At 42.6% G+C, this 16,752-nt stretch overlaps 1 protein-coding gene across 1 annotated transcript in view; it reads left to right on the top strand.

The window, feature by feature from the left end:
• Positions 1-16,752, top strand: part of LOC144798552 (hydroperoxide isomerase ALOXE3-like) — a 105,642-nt gene that overhangs the window by 24,664 nt on the left and 64,226 nt on the right. Inside the window, exons 2-5 of the mRNA XM_078669488.1 lie at positions 486-690; positions 8,074-8,158; positions 14,867-14,989; positions 15,919-16,022. Coding sequence (XP_078525614.1) covers positions 486-690; positions 8,074-8,158; positions 14,867-14,989; positions 15,919-16,022 — 517 coding nt within the window. The remainder of the gene's footprint in view (positions 1-485; positions 691-8,073; positions 8,159-14,866; positions 14,990-15,918; positions 16,023-16,752) is intronic.

Raw genomic sequence — 16,752 nt, 5'->3', positions numbered from 1 at the left:
CTTCCTTTACAGTATTGCTCTTGAATGTTAAATGGTCTGCTCCGAACTGGCCAGTGTCATTAAGTTTGGAAAGCATTTGGAAAATAACCAACTTGTCTACAAAATCGAACAAACTCAATTTTAGCAGTTGTGTTAACTACCCACACTTCATAAGACTTTATTTTCTCTCTGAATAACCCGATATCCATTTCTTAAACTGGCTTTTTCCAGTTCCTATTGCATCTGCGAAAACAATGTCTTGGTAATCACGTTCTGAGATGTAAGTGGAATTTCTTCCGTGGTTGGGCAATCTAAACATTGTTTTGGATCTGATTTAACTTGTAATAGTGAAAGTTTTCCAAATGTTAGGGAAGATTTAGAAAAATATGGGAAATTGAGCAATGTCATTCTTGATGATATTTAAATGTCCTAGTGGCCCGAACATCTAAATGAAAAATTGTATAGTAAAATAATACTCATGTGGTTTTTTTTTATTTTCTTTTTAGACTGACTTGTACCACATTCATGAAAAACAGGACTTGGGGAATATTGAGCTGATCCGCCTTCACAAGGAGCCCTTTTTATTCTTCTCTGAGAACAGCTGGTTCTGCAGTCAAGTTACTGTGGAATCTCCTACGGGAAAGATCTACCACTTCCCCTGCTATCGCTGGATTGAGGGATACCTCACTGTGGAGCTTCCTGAAGGGAGAGGTAGAACACTACTTAAATTACAACATCGCACCTAATTCACACACACCTGATGTCTTACTAAACTTGTAAAACTTGATTTTTGGAATTTCTAGTTTATCTTGTTTGCTAATATATTTTGGAAAATGTATCCCAACATAAATTTATGTAGCTACATTATATAGGCACAAGAATTGAAACACTGGAGAAAAATCATACAAGTAGTATCGAGTCTAGAAAGATACCCTTAAAGTCATGGAAAAAATTAAAGTGGATGTAGTTGAAGCAATCCAGTTTCACATTGCATTAGTTGGTTGTAAATGCATTAAAAGTAATGGCCTCTGTTACCCAAGCTTGCACGATTTCTTCATGCAGCCTGAGTCCTCTAAGATTTCAGATGAAGCAAATCAGTTTTCTTCACTGTGTATCTGAGGAGTAGGGGAGCCTTCTTTGGTTCTTCACTTTTTTGCAAACCATTAGGCACTGCATGTGTATTTCCTGATAATTGAGATGTAAGAAGACCAAATTGGATGTCTGTCTCATGAGTCGAGCTTTTGATACAGCATGTGGATGAACATTTAATACCATCCCATTAAAGGTGTATATGCACCTCAACCTAAAGGCAAAGACCCTCCTATTAGGGTGCATCTCATTGAGTCACGACTCCTCTAGAGACATCGCACTGGCTGGCTATGCCAGTTTGAGGCAGATGCATAGTTCTAATTCAATTACTTTAGCAAAATTATGACTAAACCATAGCAACAAATTTGCTTGAAGTGATGCAGCTGCTTCTTTATGGAATTGCAGATAATCTGTGATCAAGGGATTTGAAAGAAAGGGGTTCAGAGGCTCCTACCTTTACAATGAATTGATGCCCGTCTTGGTTTTAAAAGGTTTTTTCATAGTACCACGTTTGAATATCATTGGCTCCCAAAGAATCCATTTTCATAAGTTGTGACTAATTAGTTTAAACTGTCCCAAAGAGCAACCCAGTACAAGGCTCTGGCAACAGGCCAAGCGGTACAAGGCAAAACCTCCAAGCTTTGCAAGGTTGAACTCTCAAATGATTTGTTTAATAAAACTTTCAAGTTTAATGTTACCAAGGATTTGATTTAATGGTGACCTGTTCAACAGCCCTTTGTGGCAGCAGCAGATGGTCAAATGAGCAGGATCCAGTAAAATTTGCTATCACCCAAGGCCTCCAGACATCCCACCCCTCAATCACCGTCCCCGCTCCACACTGTGGGTTTAGCGAAGCCTTGCGGCAATTTGGTCACAAAACAAATTGAGTGCCAAATTCAACACAAGGCTCTCAAATATGCCAAACTTTACTGACTTAGTGTAACCTTCGCCCACCTTTTTGTAGGAACAATTGTGTTTTGCAGCTTGAATGCACTGTTTTGCTAAATTTACAGCGGATCATATCTACACGTTCCATACACTAATAAGCCAATGTACTCGAAGCCGCAAATGGGGAAATGCTGGCTTGCTTTCACAAGTCTCATAAAGCTCTATCTCAACTGGGGATTTTGGCCTTGCTACTTAAACTAGTTTAAAGTAGCATTGGGTGTTCATTATAGAAGGCAATCTATTAGTTTTACTTAAAGATTAAATACAGTGTTAAAGTAAATAACCTGAGATGTGGCGCTTTAATACATGTGGTATAGATTTGCTGTCTGAGCTTTTTTCTTTTTAATATGGTCCTCGGAGACACAACTATCAGTCTGTAGAAAGAAAGCCAGTTGTAAGACCACTTCTACCAGGCTGTACATTTTCTTTAATGTGCTTAATGTTTAGTACTCCTATTTGCCACAGAAGACTTCCAATTAATCCTAGACATCCAAAAAAAACTAACCGCGTGTAGTTCTAAAATCAAACCTAGCCAAAATCTTTCAGAATAAAGCAAGAAACCAGAATGCAGCTACACTTTTTAAGGACAAACCATGAAATCTATCTTTCACAGAATTAGGGAATTTTGCACAAGTCATGGATGTTCTTCAGAAAACAATTCCTGCATTTTATTATTCTAATATTTATTATAAATCTCTTATAAAAAATATGGTTAATACTTCATGGTCCCCTCATGTATGGCAGTGAAGGCATGGAACATACTGAGCCAAGATTTTGAGTTTACAGAACCTCAGCTGAAAATATGCATTTACCATTTATACACCTTTTGTATACCAGAAGTAGAGGCAACAGATGGTTATGGATGAAGACATTTAACATAAACAGATGCTCGTGGGTCTTGTTTATTGATGCAATATTTTTCTTTATTGGGCATTTCCAAGATAACACTGCCAACACGTTTCACCTTACAAAGGCTTCATCAGGGCAGGAGATTTGAATCACTGGGATGTAAGTATCTTCTTGGTGTGAAATAAATAGTATCATCGTCTAAAAACACATGGGGTTCAATATTAGGTCCTGCTGAAAAATTAGATCATTCAGGGGCCACTGCATATATCATCCGGTTATAGAATCCGTGGCATGAGTCCAAGTAGATTAATCATACCACAATTATGTGGTTCTCGGTCAAACAATCTCTAGGGGATAGTGTCCAATGTGTGTTCCTCTAAAACAGCACTCCCACGAGGAACGGCTGCAGGTGCCCTAAATTCAAAGACTCCTTTTAGTCCTGTTGTGGCCGTGTACAGCACCCCAAATTCACGTCCTGTATATGACCGTGTCGGTTGGTTGGACACTATCCCATAAAGGTCGTCATTGAGAACCACAGGTATACAAAAGTGTTTTATATATGGTCAATGTGCAGGGGCTTCTTTAGGCAGTGCAGCACTGAATTTCTTGGCTGCATCCTTTGTTTACCATTTATGCACCAAAAGATAACATTCATACAGACAAGAACATGACTGATAGCTCGTACCTTCGAGCATAAGAAAGGTGCACAAATTTCAGGTCTTTTCTAATACATTTGCCACATGACTGTCCTCCAACCATAAAACTCAACCGAAATTAAAAAAACAGAACTTTTAGTACTTCAAGACGGGCATAAAGAACCGAAGGATGAACATACCTTGACACTAGTGGATATGGGGCAGATTATTAGAAAGGGGGTACAGCCTTGCACTGCATTTACGGAGAATAAAAATAATCTCAACTAGGACTTAATATAGTGCAGGTGCCTCTTGGTTTGAAATGAAGGGGCACAGACTGTGGAGGAGCTGAGAATTCTAAGCAATGAATCCTGGATATCCTGGAAGATGTAACTCCCCTTCACTCCACTATGTAGCAATTAGAGGCACTACATGTGTGCGGCGACTTATTTTGTATTACTAACCTACTTTTGAAGCAAACTGTGACCAGAGTAGAGCTTCATTCCCCCTCTATCACCCACATTACAGTAGCAGAAGATTACAGAAGCTGACCCATCTTCCAACAGTAACTCACTAAAGTATTTATTTCATGCTACAATTTCGTTTTAGGCAAACTTGTAATCAAAGTATTGCAATACTGAAAGCCATTTTTATGGCCATTTTAATACACATTGCAGTATTGTTTCCTAAACCATTAAACACTTGTTCTACATACCTGGGACAATGATAAATGTCGAGGTTAAATCAAATTTACAAAAAGGCCTCTACTTTTTAGTTGGACCTCGTAGCTGACTGTATATAACTCTGAGGAAGCCGATGGTTTTCTATAGCAGGTTTTTTTCAATTTTCATTTTCAACTCCTCCCAGCCAGTGGATGTTGCCGCCGTAATCCCTCCTTGTGGTACATTTGGAGTTTGTGTACAAAAGGGAAATTAGAAGTAATTCCTAACACTTTAAGTAAGAAATGTGGGATGTTTTCCCTCCATGGGTGGTAGCTTATTTGAGCACACCATATCTCCTTAAGGCCATCACTTGCATATGAATGCTAGTGTACAGATTTTAAAATCTTTGTTATACATTCCCATGAATTGACAGTGTGGGCCAATTATTCCAGAACTAATACTAGACTGTTTGTATCTGGGTGCAACCAGTGTCCATGGCAGGACATATTGGACATTCGGTATACAGGAATAGTTATATTTTATTTGTTTTCGTTGTATACAATATTTCAAACCCATAATATTGTAATAATTTGTCTGTTTTCCTCCATACCAAGAAAAACAACGCAACTTAACCTAACACCCCTAAACTTGGATCATGTCCTACAGCCAAGGCCATGAAGAATCATGTCCTGCCCTATCTCTGGAGTCTGTTCTGTGTTTTCCATATTTTGATGAATGCTATGTAAAGCTCTTTCCCTGATGGGAAAAGTTGCATCGATGCAAAAAACATGTACTATAGAGTTCATGAAGTTTGGCTTGAATTATTTTATCAGGGAAGATCTCCAGATCATATGGACTTAAGATTAAGATTTGCTGCACCAGTCAACCAAATTCTTTAATGAAGTTGTAATAGTTATGGTAAAAATGCCAGCAGACTGTTGCAGGAAAACCCTTAAGTTGTCGAATGAAGGGTCTTCTGGTCTTGTGGCTCACCTGGGAACATTGAACGGCTGGCTAAGATTTGAACTGTTCCATATAATCAAATATTGGAAAGTAATTACATGGTCCACTTTAGAATCTATGAAAGCAAATGTTGTTGTGTAATAGGTGGTTGACTATTGTTTGGTACTGGTATGAAGCTGTGGCTATCTGAGCAGGAGCCAGAAAGTCCGCCTTACCCGGACTACAGTCCTGATGTGGATTAGGGATGAACAACCACACTTCTCTAGGATCCAGCCACACTCCAATTGGGAACTCTTTCTCATGGATAGAGGGACCAGCATTCAACCCTTCAATTGGTTAAGGTGAACAGCAATGCTATATGGCAAACAGGTGGCACAGATCCGTCTAGACCACAGTAGATAGAATGAAGGGAGTGAAACATACTTTCTTTAACAGGTAATGTAACCATGCTGTGCAAAATATAATGCAAGTTGGGGAAAGGGTGTGCATAACGGCGGGAGCCACCAACCTTGAAACTGAGGGGAGGCCCAGGTTCTAGTCTGTCTGCTCAATATTCTGGGCAATTACTTTGTTTCCCTGTGCCCAACAAAAATGAATGAGTCCTTGTGTAATGTAACTGGTGCTCATGTAAAGCAGTCTTAATACCTTTGGGTCGAGTTGATGCTATAGAATACTACAAAAGTGGTCGCTAGTAAATCATTTATTCTCTTGGTGGCTACAGAACTACACCACACTGGGAGCAACACAGACACCCACCGACCATGAACGCAACCTGGAGTTCATCCTCCTCTCTCCAGGGCAAAACAGGTTAACGCCGTCTCATCCTCCTGCTTAAACACTACAGGTGGATCCTCACCAAAACAAGAACCGTCACACAGGCCCTCGTCACAAGCAGGCTGGACTAAGGAAACACCCTCTATGCAGGAGCTCCGGACAAACTCCTGAAACGACAACGCATTCAGAACACCTCTGCACGCCTGATCCTCGACATCCCTCGCAGCAGCCACATCACACCCCACCTGAGAAACCTGCACTGGCTCCCTGTCCACATTACCTTCAAGCTCCTCACCCACGCACACAAGGCACTACACAACAATGGACCAGCATACCTCAACACTCACCTTCCACACCTCCACACCAGCTCCGCTGACCTCTCCCCCGCTTCCGAAGAGCGACCTCCGGCAGCAGATCGTTCTCCCACCTCCCCACCAAGACATGGAACACCCTCCCCATCCTCCTACGACAGACCCAGGACCTTCTAACCTTCAGAAGACTACGCAAGACCTGGCTATCATTGACTATGTGCTAAAACACATAAAACGTTTGTCCTAAATGTGTATATATATTCTGTTTTGGTGAAACCATCCCATGCTTAATGTGGTCTTGGTTACAATGAGAGCAGACTCCTCCACTCAACCAAACTCTACTCTCTCGCTTCCCCTGCAAATTCAGAGCATATCTAGCGCCTGGGTCCTCTGCCTCGCTTTCAAAGCCTGAAATGACTTATCCCACCACATCAATGCCACCTCCTTATTTCTTGACTTCTCAAGAAACTGAATATCTGACTATTCACCTAGTCTCTGTCCTAGCTTGGCCCACACAAGCTTTCCAGCACCACAATATCCTCGAGGGGGGAGTCCACAAACACCAATAAAATAGGCTTTTGCACCCCATCTCCTATGTATTAACTTTATACTAGTAATCTCACAAAGAAGCACCTTGTTAGTTTCCCTGACTTTTATAGAGCAATAGGTTTTGTGTGTAAGGGAAGACTGTTCAGCGCAGGGAGAATTTCAAAGTGAGATTTCATATCCTTGCCGCCATAGCTTTTCTTGCCAAAGTCCAGCTGACTCTTCAAGAACATTCCCTCCGAATACTGTAATGTACCAAACAGCACAGAACATTGCTAAAGAAATTCTATAAAGGTGCAGTGGGAAATCTGTGTGCGCGCACAGCAGTACACCACATTGTCATTGAATTAGCTCAAATGCAGAGGACATAGGAGTGTAGGTTCTATAAAGGGGGAAATAGGTTAGGATCCAATCTAATATTTGTTGAAAGCATTTCCTAGTAGGGAGTGTGCCCCCCCCACATGAATCAGAAGTGTTTGGTTCAATTCACAAGTCTGGGTTGATGGTGCTCCACAATCTGGGTCCTGCACTGCCATGGATCCATCATGTTGTTTTATGCTCCTTAATAGGCCTTAATACATAAAAAGGGCGATTTATGAGAGATGTCTGGCTGAAGAGCAATGTAGGGCAAGTTACTGCAAGAATTCTGAGCTTTTGCCCCACTTGCATTCATGGACTGAAGAGAAACTTAGATTTGGTCCTGAATTCCTGTGGAAGCCAGTGAACATTCAGGGAGAGCGTGATGATGTCTTAACATTTGTTGGAGTTATTGGAAAATCTAAACTACCTGGGTCTGTAGCTTGGCAATAAGGTTCAGTTTAACAAAGTTGCTGTTGCAGTAGGACCAGGGCTCTTGTCCATTCCATATTAAGGTCCTTTGAAGTACTGAAAGGCATTTTTGTTGTATGTATGAGAATCTGGAGATTACCAGTGACCAATGTGTCCTTGTATGGAGAGACCAGACTCTGGGATGGGTGGTATGAGGGTGTATGGTGAACAGGGTTTCAGTGTTCAAAGGTATCCTTTTTTTTTTTTCCTTTTTCTTTTCAAGGAAGATGGCAGAAGGCTAGTAACCAAACTAAGCTTGAACACCCAATATAAGTGAAATGTACCACAACTGGTCCTTGGATAATTTCAAATGTTACCCGTTAGTCCTGTTCTTCTATACCTGGGACATGTTGATATCACCTGAATCAGTTTCTTTGCATTTGATAGGCATCAGATTCTATCTCGTGTGGCTTTATTGTTCTCGCATGATATTTTCCATTTATTCAATGAAAGACTTCTCTAAACAGCACTTTTTAACATTTTGAGCAGCTACCCTCACCTCTGCAGAAGTTCACAACCCCCTCCTCCTAAGGTGGCGAGAGAACGAGTTGAAAGAAAGAAGAGAGACTTACAAGTGAGTTATTCGATGTTATGTGAACATATATTGTGCTAACACTATAGCAAGTGAGATACAAAAATCTCTCTTCCTGTAGTTCATAGCCAGTCCTTTCAGGACCTCCTCATACTGTCAGCACTTTATTGATTATTTCTACAGACAAACACACAAGTAATTTCTAATTTAGCTTGCAGCGACATACTAAGTAGCGTTTAAAGTAACTTTTTGTTTTCCGTGGGAGGGGGTGGGGGCAGGGGGAGGGGGTTATGGGGTTTTCTTCAGTCAATAGTGAAACTGTGGTATTGAATGATTTCCTCTGTGGGTTATCTGTCTTATAAATAAAATACTATAGAAATGGTGCAGATCCATCCCACATTACCACACCTTAGGCACCCAATTCACCTTTTCCTCTTTGGGAACGTTTTCCAAAATGTACCCTTTACCACTTGCCTCGGTATTCACCACTCTGTTCAGCAGTCTCCCCATAGAGCTTTGTGCTAATAGTCATTTCTATGTAGACCTATACATAAAACTGATGGGTCTGGCAGAAACACTTGCTCCTGTCTGGGTCGGAGTGACCTTTAGGGCAATCTGGCAGTGCCCAAAAGGCCGGTCTGAGAGGAGTGTTTGTGGACAGCTTGTCTTTCTGTGTTTAAAGCTATTGTCAATGAAACTCACCACACACTTCAATCTCATTCCCTCCGACCTACTGAAAGAGATCCAGCCCTAACTCCCCTATGGACACAAATTGTGACCGCATCTTTCCAAGAAGCATCCCTCCTGCAATGCCTAAAAATGGGCCAAGATTCTCCATACACAAACTGGCACCCACCAGAATGACAATTTTTGCCCTATATTCATTCTGCCTTTCCTGGGTAAATGGGTTGAAAAAATGCACCCATGAGCAATTATGTGAACACATCAAGAATTTTGACGAACACCAGTCAGGTTTTAGGCTTGGACACAATAATGATGTCGCCACTCTAAACCTTCTTGATCTACAAATTTCACTAGACCAAAACAATTCCTATCTGCTAATGCTTCTAGATATAATGGCAGCATTCAACATGGCCAGCAACAAACACCTCCAAGAAACTCTTGAATCAAGAATGGGCTTGTCGGGAGCAATAATCAACTGGTTCACCTCCTACTTGCCAGAACCGACAACTTAAAATCGACAGCACCCTATAGGAGTCTGAAATCAACAGGAGTATTTTGCAAGGATCTACAATCTCACCAATGCTCTTCAATCTATACATGGAAACGCTCATACAATCAAATCTTATACCACATGTACGCTGGTGATGTGAAACTCTACATCAAACTCTCCTCTCGGACATATGGAGACTGGATGACACCCTAGTAAAAACACCAGCTTGCTAGCACTCAACCAGCTAAAACTAAATCCGATCAACATTCATTCTTTTCTCCCCACCCATTAGACACCAACAATCGCACTCATGGTCGTATATTTGCAAATCGCTAAATTGCATACTAACATCTGTCTGTAACATCACTTGGCATCATACTAGACTCCAAGCTAAACATGCAAGCCTGCATACAAGCTGCAATCACCAGCACGAACGCACATCTTCACCTTCTAAGAAAACAAAACCCTTTACAGTGATTGGAGACCTCAAAGCGGCGGCTCTATCGATAGTGCTCTTAAAATTGGACTTTGGAAATGCTATACTCCTAGGTCTACTGAAAGCCAGCCTTGCCCCAATGAAAGTAAAAAATGCAGCAGCAAGACTGTAACACGCACCCAGCACTGACTGCATTTCCCCCTTCACTCTGGACCCTCAACTGTGTCTCAGTCGAAGCTAGGATGCAATTGAAGGTTTCATGCGTTACACACACAGCTTTATGCAATGCTGGTCCTCAATGTATGGTGAATATGAATAGGATCAAACTATCAGGCGGAGAAAGGGCTTCTAGAAGTGCTAAATTAATCATATTCGAACCAGTCCATTAAAAAACTAAAGTAAGGCACAAGGTTGCACTTTCGCTGTATCTGCTTCAAAAATCTGGAACTCCCTACCTCCCTCGATTAGATCAATTATCTCCTTCAGGATCTTAAAGAGTAAAATAAAAGCCCTACTACTAGAGAAACATGTTGCATAAAGATCTGTCGCATTTTGCATAAGATCTCATTCACCCAGTTTCGTATTGTATATTCTATTTCTTATTGCATCCTACTCTTTTGGTACCTTGATCTTTGTTAGACCTGTCTGGCCTTTTGCGTAGCCCCACCTATTAATTATTTATTTTGTCCCCTTTTTGCCCCTCATACCGTTTTTATCTTTTTTGTGTCCACTGGATTTTTATGGTGCTGGCCTGGGGGATAGATGCTCTTTTGCCCTCCTAGTTTTTCACCTCAGGCCTAGGTGCCTTTTTCTGACTAGAATTCACCCAGATCTACCAAATGGTGGTTTTCAACTGTCACAACTGTCACACCTGAGTCCTGACCCATAGGAAAGAATAGGGCATTCCAGAACCTTCTGGCCCCTTCTGGACCTTTGAGTCAGCCTATATAAGGCGGAATGCTGGGCAGCCATTTTGGTAGATGCTTGGTAGTAAAGAAACCCTGAGGTCTGGTTGGAGCACAGACTACTACGGATAAGGGAAGGGAGAGCCTGTCAGAGTTGATAGCCCATTTTGGTCTGCTGCCCGAGCTGAGAATCTGCCTCCCTTACAGTCGATCTGGCCCAGCTGAGGGAATCTTCCCTGTGGTAATTTGCCAAGTTGGAACACCAGGGAAAACGACAGCAGTGAGCGCATTCTGTGGACTTGGTCTGGTGGTGCAGGAGGAGGAAAGGGGGCTGAGGTATTCCCCTCCCTTGCTCACCCACGACGTCCGGTTTGGTAAGAGCGCTGTGCAGGGGCAACCCTCCTTCACTTACCAGCGTCTTTGGGGCTTCTGTGAAGGTGGGAGCCCACCCCGTTGAGCCCAGAAGCGGTTGCCCTTGCTGGAGGAATTGTGGCCCCAGCCGATCCAGAGTCCTGATATACCACTGCGACCTGCTGGTGAGGAGAGTGTGCCGGAGAAGCGTCCCGCCGAGTGCGCAGGCCAGGAAGTTGGTGAGGAGTTCCTCCCTGGTGGTGGGCTGCGCAGCGCTGAAGTGGATCTACTTCCGCGCATGCTCCGTGGAGAGAGAGGCTGAGAGTGTTTCCTCAGCGCCGTGGATCGAGAGTGAGGAGCGTCTGGTCTTTCCTCGGTGCGCACCACGCTGAGATCAAGGGCTCACTGACGAGCGAAGAGAGGCTCTGTTCCATCCCCTTGCTTGGGCGGAACCGTAGCGGAGATGACACTGCTGCGGAGGGCGGGTAACGGCCTGCCTTCTTTCCCCACCTTCCCCCCCCCCCCCCCCCCCCCGGGAGGCAGAGAAGTGTTCGGAGGCTCCCGGGGGCAGAAAGGGGGTGTTTACACTTGCGCACTCTCTCACAAGTAAGCCGGGGGGGGGGGGGGGGTCTGAAGGGAATCGCCCAGCTGGGTGTTCACTAACCAACTGCCAGCCCTGAGGGAAGAGGTGACGGGGGTCGGGAAATTCTCCAGAACCCCACCCAGTAACAGGGGACAGTCCAAGTAAGAAACAAACCGGGTAATCAGAGGTCTGAGGACTGGATAATACCTGCTTAAAAGACCTTGCCTTGTCCAGTTTCTCAGTGGGTTCCTCTAGGAGTTCCTGAAGCCACACTGATTAGATCTCCTCTCGTATTCAAGTTACAGATAAGGGCCTGCGAGGGGACTGAGTCAGTCAAGGCATCAACCCTGGTTTACAGAACAGAAGCAGGGTAGAGCAGGATTGAGAGTATACAGGCTGACTGCTTAGTATCCTAAGCGCTGTATGAGAGTCTTGAGAACTAGTCATTGGAGGGAGCTCTTCTAATATAACCATAAGACAATAAAATGTTAACCTTTTTGAATGTATGTAACACAGACCAATGGGAAGTGCTTGTTAATTACAGAAACTCGAATTAGCGCTTGTGTGTAGAAAAATCTTTCAAAACCTTAGAAGCTTAACCCAAAGTGATTGCAATGTTTTGATTAAGGAAAGAAAAGTAATAATGATATGTGAAAATATGTGATGTATTGAAGCTTGATAAAAAGTCATCAAACCCACAAAGTATTATTTTTATAAAGCAGCACGTATTTTCATACAATATCGTGGTGTAGTGTCCTTTTTGTGTGGAAGAGCATTGAGTTACTGCTGGGTGCTATGCAACCTTTACACATGTGCCTCTATTTAGTGACTGTCTTACCCTAGGCCAGGCTACCCTATGTAACCAGGCTATCCTAGGTCCAACAATCTTCGACTGCTATGTGCAGCCTATCATTAGAAATGGAAGCTTTACTGTACTACAACCCTCTCTGTACAGTGTTCTGATACCTTTGTGGTCTTGTTCGTGCTTTAAAACCCAATAAAAATATTGTATTGTCGATTCAACACCTCCACTGTAGTACACCCCTCTTATATACAACACCCTGTTCATAACCACATTACATCATCCACCACCACACGGACCATTTTGTACAGCACCTTAACACAACTTCCATAATGACAGGTATAGTGTGCTATCTCACCAGATATGAGAAGGTAGATGTGGACCGAAAATGCGGGGATTAACTTAATCGGAAGTCAAAGTTAGCAGCTTTTAAATGGGTGTTATGATACAGTGATTTGTGGATACTCCATGATAAAAATAATGCTGCCAACATTTTCATATCATTGTATATTTATTTGCTTGCCAAATGCATGTACCAGAAGGTGATTCCAATCTAGCTACTGCTGACTCTGGTAGCTTAGTAGGTATACATTCTGGAGTATTAGCTTGACCATCTGTCCATTGTGGCCAGTTTTAGGGGGCTAATTGTATTTCCAGCAAAACACACAGGATGATGGACGGAATGTTGCACAATGGCAAAACATTCACCCCCAGTCACAGATCTGGGTTTAATTCATCGTTGTTTTGCTCACCAAGCCACCCCAGTTCAGACATAGCCATATGCAATCAGTCTTGACCCCTGTGCCTCATGGGAACAGTCCTGGGGGTGAGTGTTTGATTTGCTCAAACGCTCCGTCCATCATCCCCCTTTGTTTCGCTTTGTTTGCCCTAAGTTGGCAGGGTATGCTCAGACGTGAGTCCCTTGCTCACTTGGCCACTGGATTCAAGATAGCCTTGCTGATGAGGATTATGAATCCGAAACCGGTCCCAGGATGCTTGTTTCCGGTCCAGGGAAGACATGGCTTGGCAGTTCGGGCTGGACTGTTCCCATGAGGCACAGGGTCACTGATTTGCATATGGCCAGGTCTGAACTGGGGTGGCTGAGTGGGCTAAAGAATGGTGATGGATTAAACCCAGATCAGTTGACTGGGGGTGAGTGTTTGATTTGCTCAAACGCTCCGTCCATCATCCCCTTTTGTTTCGCTTAATTGTATTTCCAATCCCTTTTAAGTGTAGAGTTCTGGAACTCCATCTTCAAAATATTTGTTTCACTGTGCATAAAACAAGTGAGGCTATAGGCCTGCCAGGAGGTTGCTGGAATTGGTCGTCTCACTTTGAGCTGTTGTCTGAGGGGGTAGAAGAGAGCCTGACTTGCAACATTCAGCCCTGTGCCAGATCATTCCATATTCTCCTTACAACATCACACAACCACTCCACAACAAGCCACAGCACCAGATACTATATGCATCACTAACGCCCCAAATTCTGCATCACGTCTTCAACTGCACCACATCATAGCACTAAAATCCATTTCACACGTTACCACATCATAGTACATAATGTATTTCATCACTTACCAAGCGTGTCCAATAAATACACCACTGTTTATCCTCACATCATACTAGACAACACCATATCCCATTGCGCAATACATAATACTTCTCTGAATGTCCTATGTATCACACCACATCACACATTGGGTGTTCTAGTGTAATGAGATTTAATCTGATGCGATCATACTACACCATATAACTCACTACTGCAACATATCACAGGAGCGCCTATAAAAAGGCTACATCTGTACATATGCTACATTTCACCTGCCAAAATTTCAAACTTTTTCACAAGCCTAGATGTCTTTCGCCTTTAGAGCTAGCTTCAACAGGAGGAGGAGTCTTGTTTGCAGAGACAAAGGAGGCTACCTCAATGTACTTCACAAGTCTCACACAAGAGGAACATGCAGGCAAATGTCGTTCTCCAGGAGTAACCACTTGTAGATCCAATACAGTGATCTATTGCTCAAAGAAAACACCACCATATGTAAACAAATGTGATGGGTCAGCAACAGTAGCTGAATAGTTGCTGATCACCCCGTAGGAGGTCTATCAAAGAACAGTTGAGGGTTTTATTCAAGGCAAGCCTTTATGGTTCTGCTTCATGAAGAGGCGCTTAAGGTCCAGAAGTTCACAAAGGGAGGACATACTGCGCTGGGTATGAAACCAACTTGAACAAGGAAGAGTAGGCAATGTTTGCAAAATGGTTGGGCTGCTAGTTTCAAACCTAGGGATCTTGGATGCGACCAGGCGCCCGCCTCTGCCCAACACTGCCCATACCTTCACTCACACGCATTTTTTAATGTCTTTGTTACCTGTGATTGTTCATTGAATAACTATGTAATACAAATGGCAGGCATTTCGCCGGTTTCTAGAACCCTTTTCAGGCTGAAGTAATCATTGACACTTTTCTCCTGTCTTTTCTCCATCCTTCGATCTCTGCCAGGTGGAAAGTGTACCACAAAGATTTTCCAAGATGCATTGATGTGGGTAACGTCGCAGAACTAGACTCGAACGTTAAATACTCCATCACCAAATCGCTAAATTTTGCCCACACGCAGACTGCTTCGTAAGTATTAAGTGTTATGGTGATCGCCACAAATATATGTTGATGCTTCATACTCTATAGCAATTGGTCTTCTAAGACAGCAATAGTGGCCTCTTCCAATTGAAATCCTGCTAGACTCAAGGTTTTCTTTAGGATGTCGTGATTTTTTACTCTAGCTGCTACCATGGACTGCCCAGTGCTCACAAAGAATTTAGTTCCTGCTTTAAGAACCATAGTAAGAATGGGCAGCCATTTTGTTGAGCTTCATTTAAAATGAACCCCGTCCTGCATCCACTGGAATGAGGGGAAAAACGTTCGTCTTATTTCTAATCTAATTCGATCTTTATATGTCTAATATTCACTCCAGTGTTTGCCATCTAAGCGTTCAGTTATGATGAGTGCATGTTATGCACACACATTCTTTAATTCTTATCTGCATGCATCCGGTCTCCATTTAACTCCACTAGAGGAATCTTTAAATATTGGCTTGGTGCATATAAACTCGAGCCTGAACTTACTTACCAACCACTGAAACATGGGGGTTGTGGCCGGGAGACACATCAATCATTAATTATTTCAGTTAAATAACTTGCTTCTTCTTACTCCTAACCCACTGCCCTAACCTTACAGTTTTTGTCACGCCACTTTGTCCTTTAAGTATTCTAGCATTAGAAAATGTTTGCATCTTACATTTTTTTCTAAAGTTTAGAAAAGTATTTCATATAGACTTATTCCTCCTTTATTCTAGTAGTTACCTTTCAAAGCTTCTCTAATTTTGTACTGCTTTGACCCAATCCGCATATGTTAACAAATAGTGACACTGTTCATGTTTTGTCAATCCATCTTTTGATAAACCACAGAATACCATGTTCAAATACCCTTTTCATTATGCATTATACTTATCGGAATGTGATGGTTCTTAGTTAAGACATCTACTCTCATTCTCCTAGAACGCTAGAAATCCAACTGGAAGGATTTTTTGGACGTCAGGAATCCTGGAAGTCGCTTGAAGACCTCAAGAGGGTTTTATGGACCCATAAAACTGCTACTTCTGGTAAGAAATTTCCGTTGACTAGGCAGTGTACATTGTGTGTCTAGCTCACTTTAAGCAATCTGACTTCTGAGGGTTGACTTGCATTGCAGCACTTTTTACAATTCAGTTTAAGGGTTGCCAAATATCGAATACCCAGATTTAAGAATATTTATCTGGCTGGCGGGCTTATCTATTCGTAATTTACCGTTGTTGCCTCCTTTTCCTGCTCGTAGGACACTCAAGTGTTTGATTGTAGATAGAGGAATAGGTGAGCTTGGCCTTTGACTTGCACATCACGGATTAATCTGGTCCAGCCATGTAATTTATACACCTTAGTAACCAATTACAATGCAGTACCTTTGTCAAACTTCAGAGTATCGCTTAACCTCAGAAATAGCCGTAGAGTTTGAGCGTACAGGGCAACCGGGAGCACCCCTGTCTGTGTTTCTGAGAAATGTAAGCTTTTTGTTTTTTGTTGTTGCACTTTTATATTAGAGCTCCTTTAAACAAGCACCAATTACATTACACAAGGTCAGATGCCTTTTTATTAGGCACAAGGAGGTTAAACTATTTTCACAGGATATTGAGCAGACAGTGGGACTTGAACCTGCTTCCAAAGGTCCGAGAGCCAGCAACTCTGGATGAAACGCCACACCTCCTCCTCTTGGAGATGCACTCAGCAGGCAGAATTATTGCTTCGCTCTTGAACACACCGTTGATACGGAGGCGACTGTTCCCACTGTCTTCCACC

This window comes from Lissotriton helveticus, chromosome 12, assembly GCF_964261635.1.
Source record: "Lissotriton helveticus chromosome 12, aLisHel1.1, whole genome shotgun sequence".
In the NCBI taxonomy this organism is placed as follows: Eukaryota; Metazoa; Chordata; class Amphibia; order Caudata; family Salamandridae; genus Lissotriton; species Lissotriton helveticus.
This window is presented reverse-complemented; position numbering and strand designations above follow the sequence as displayed.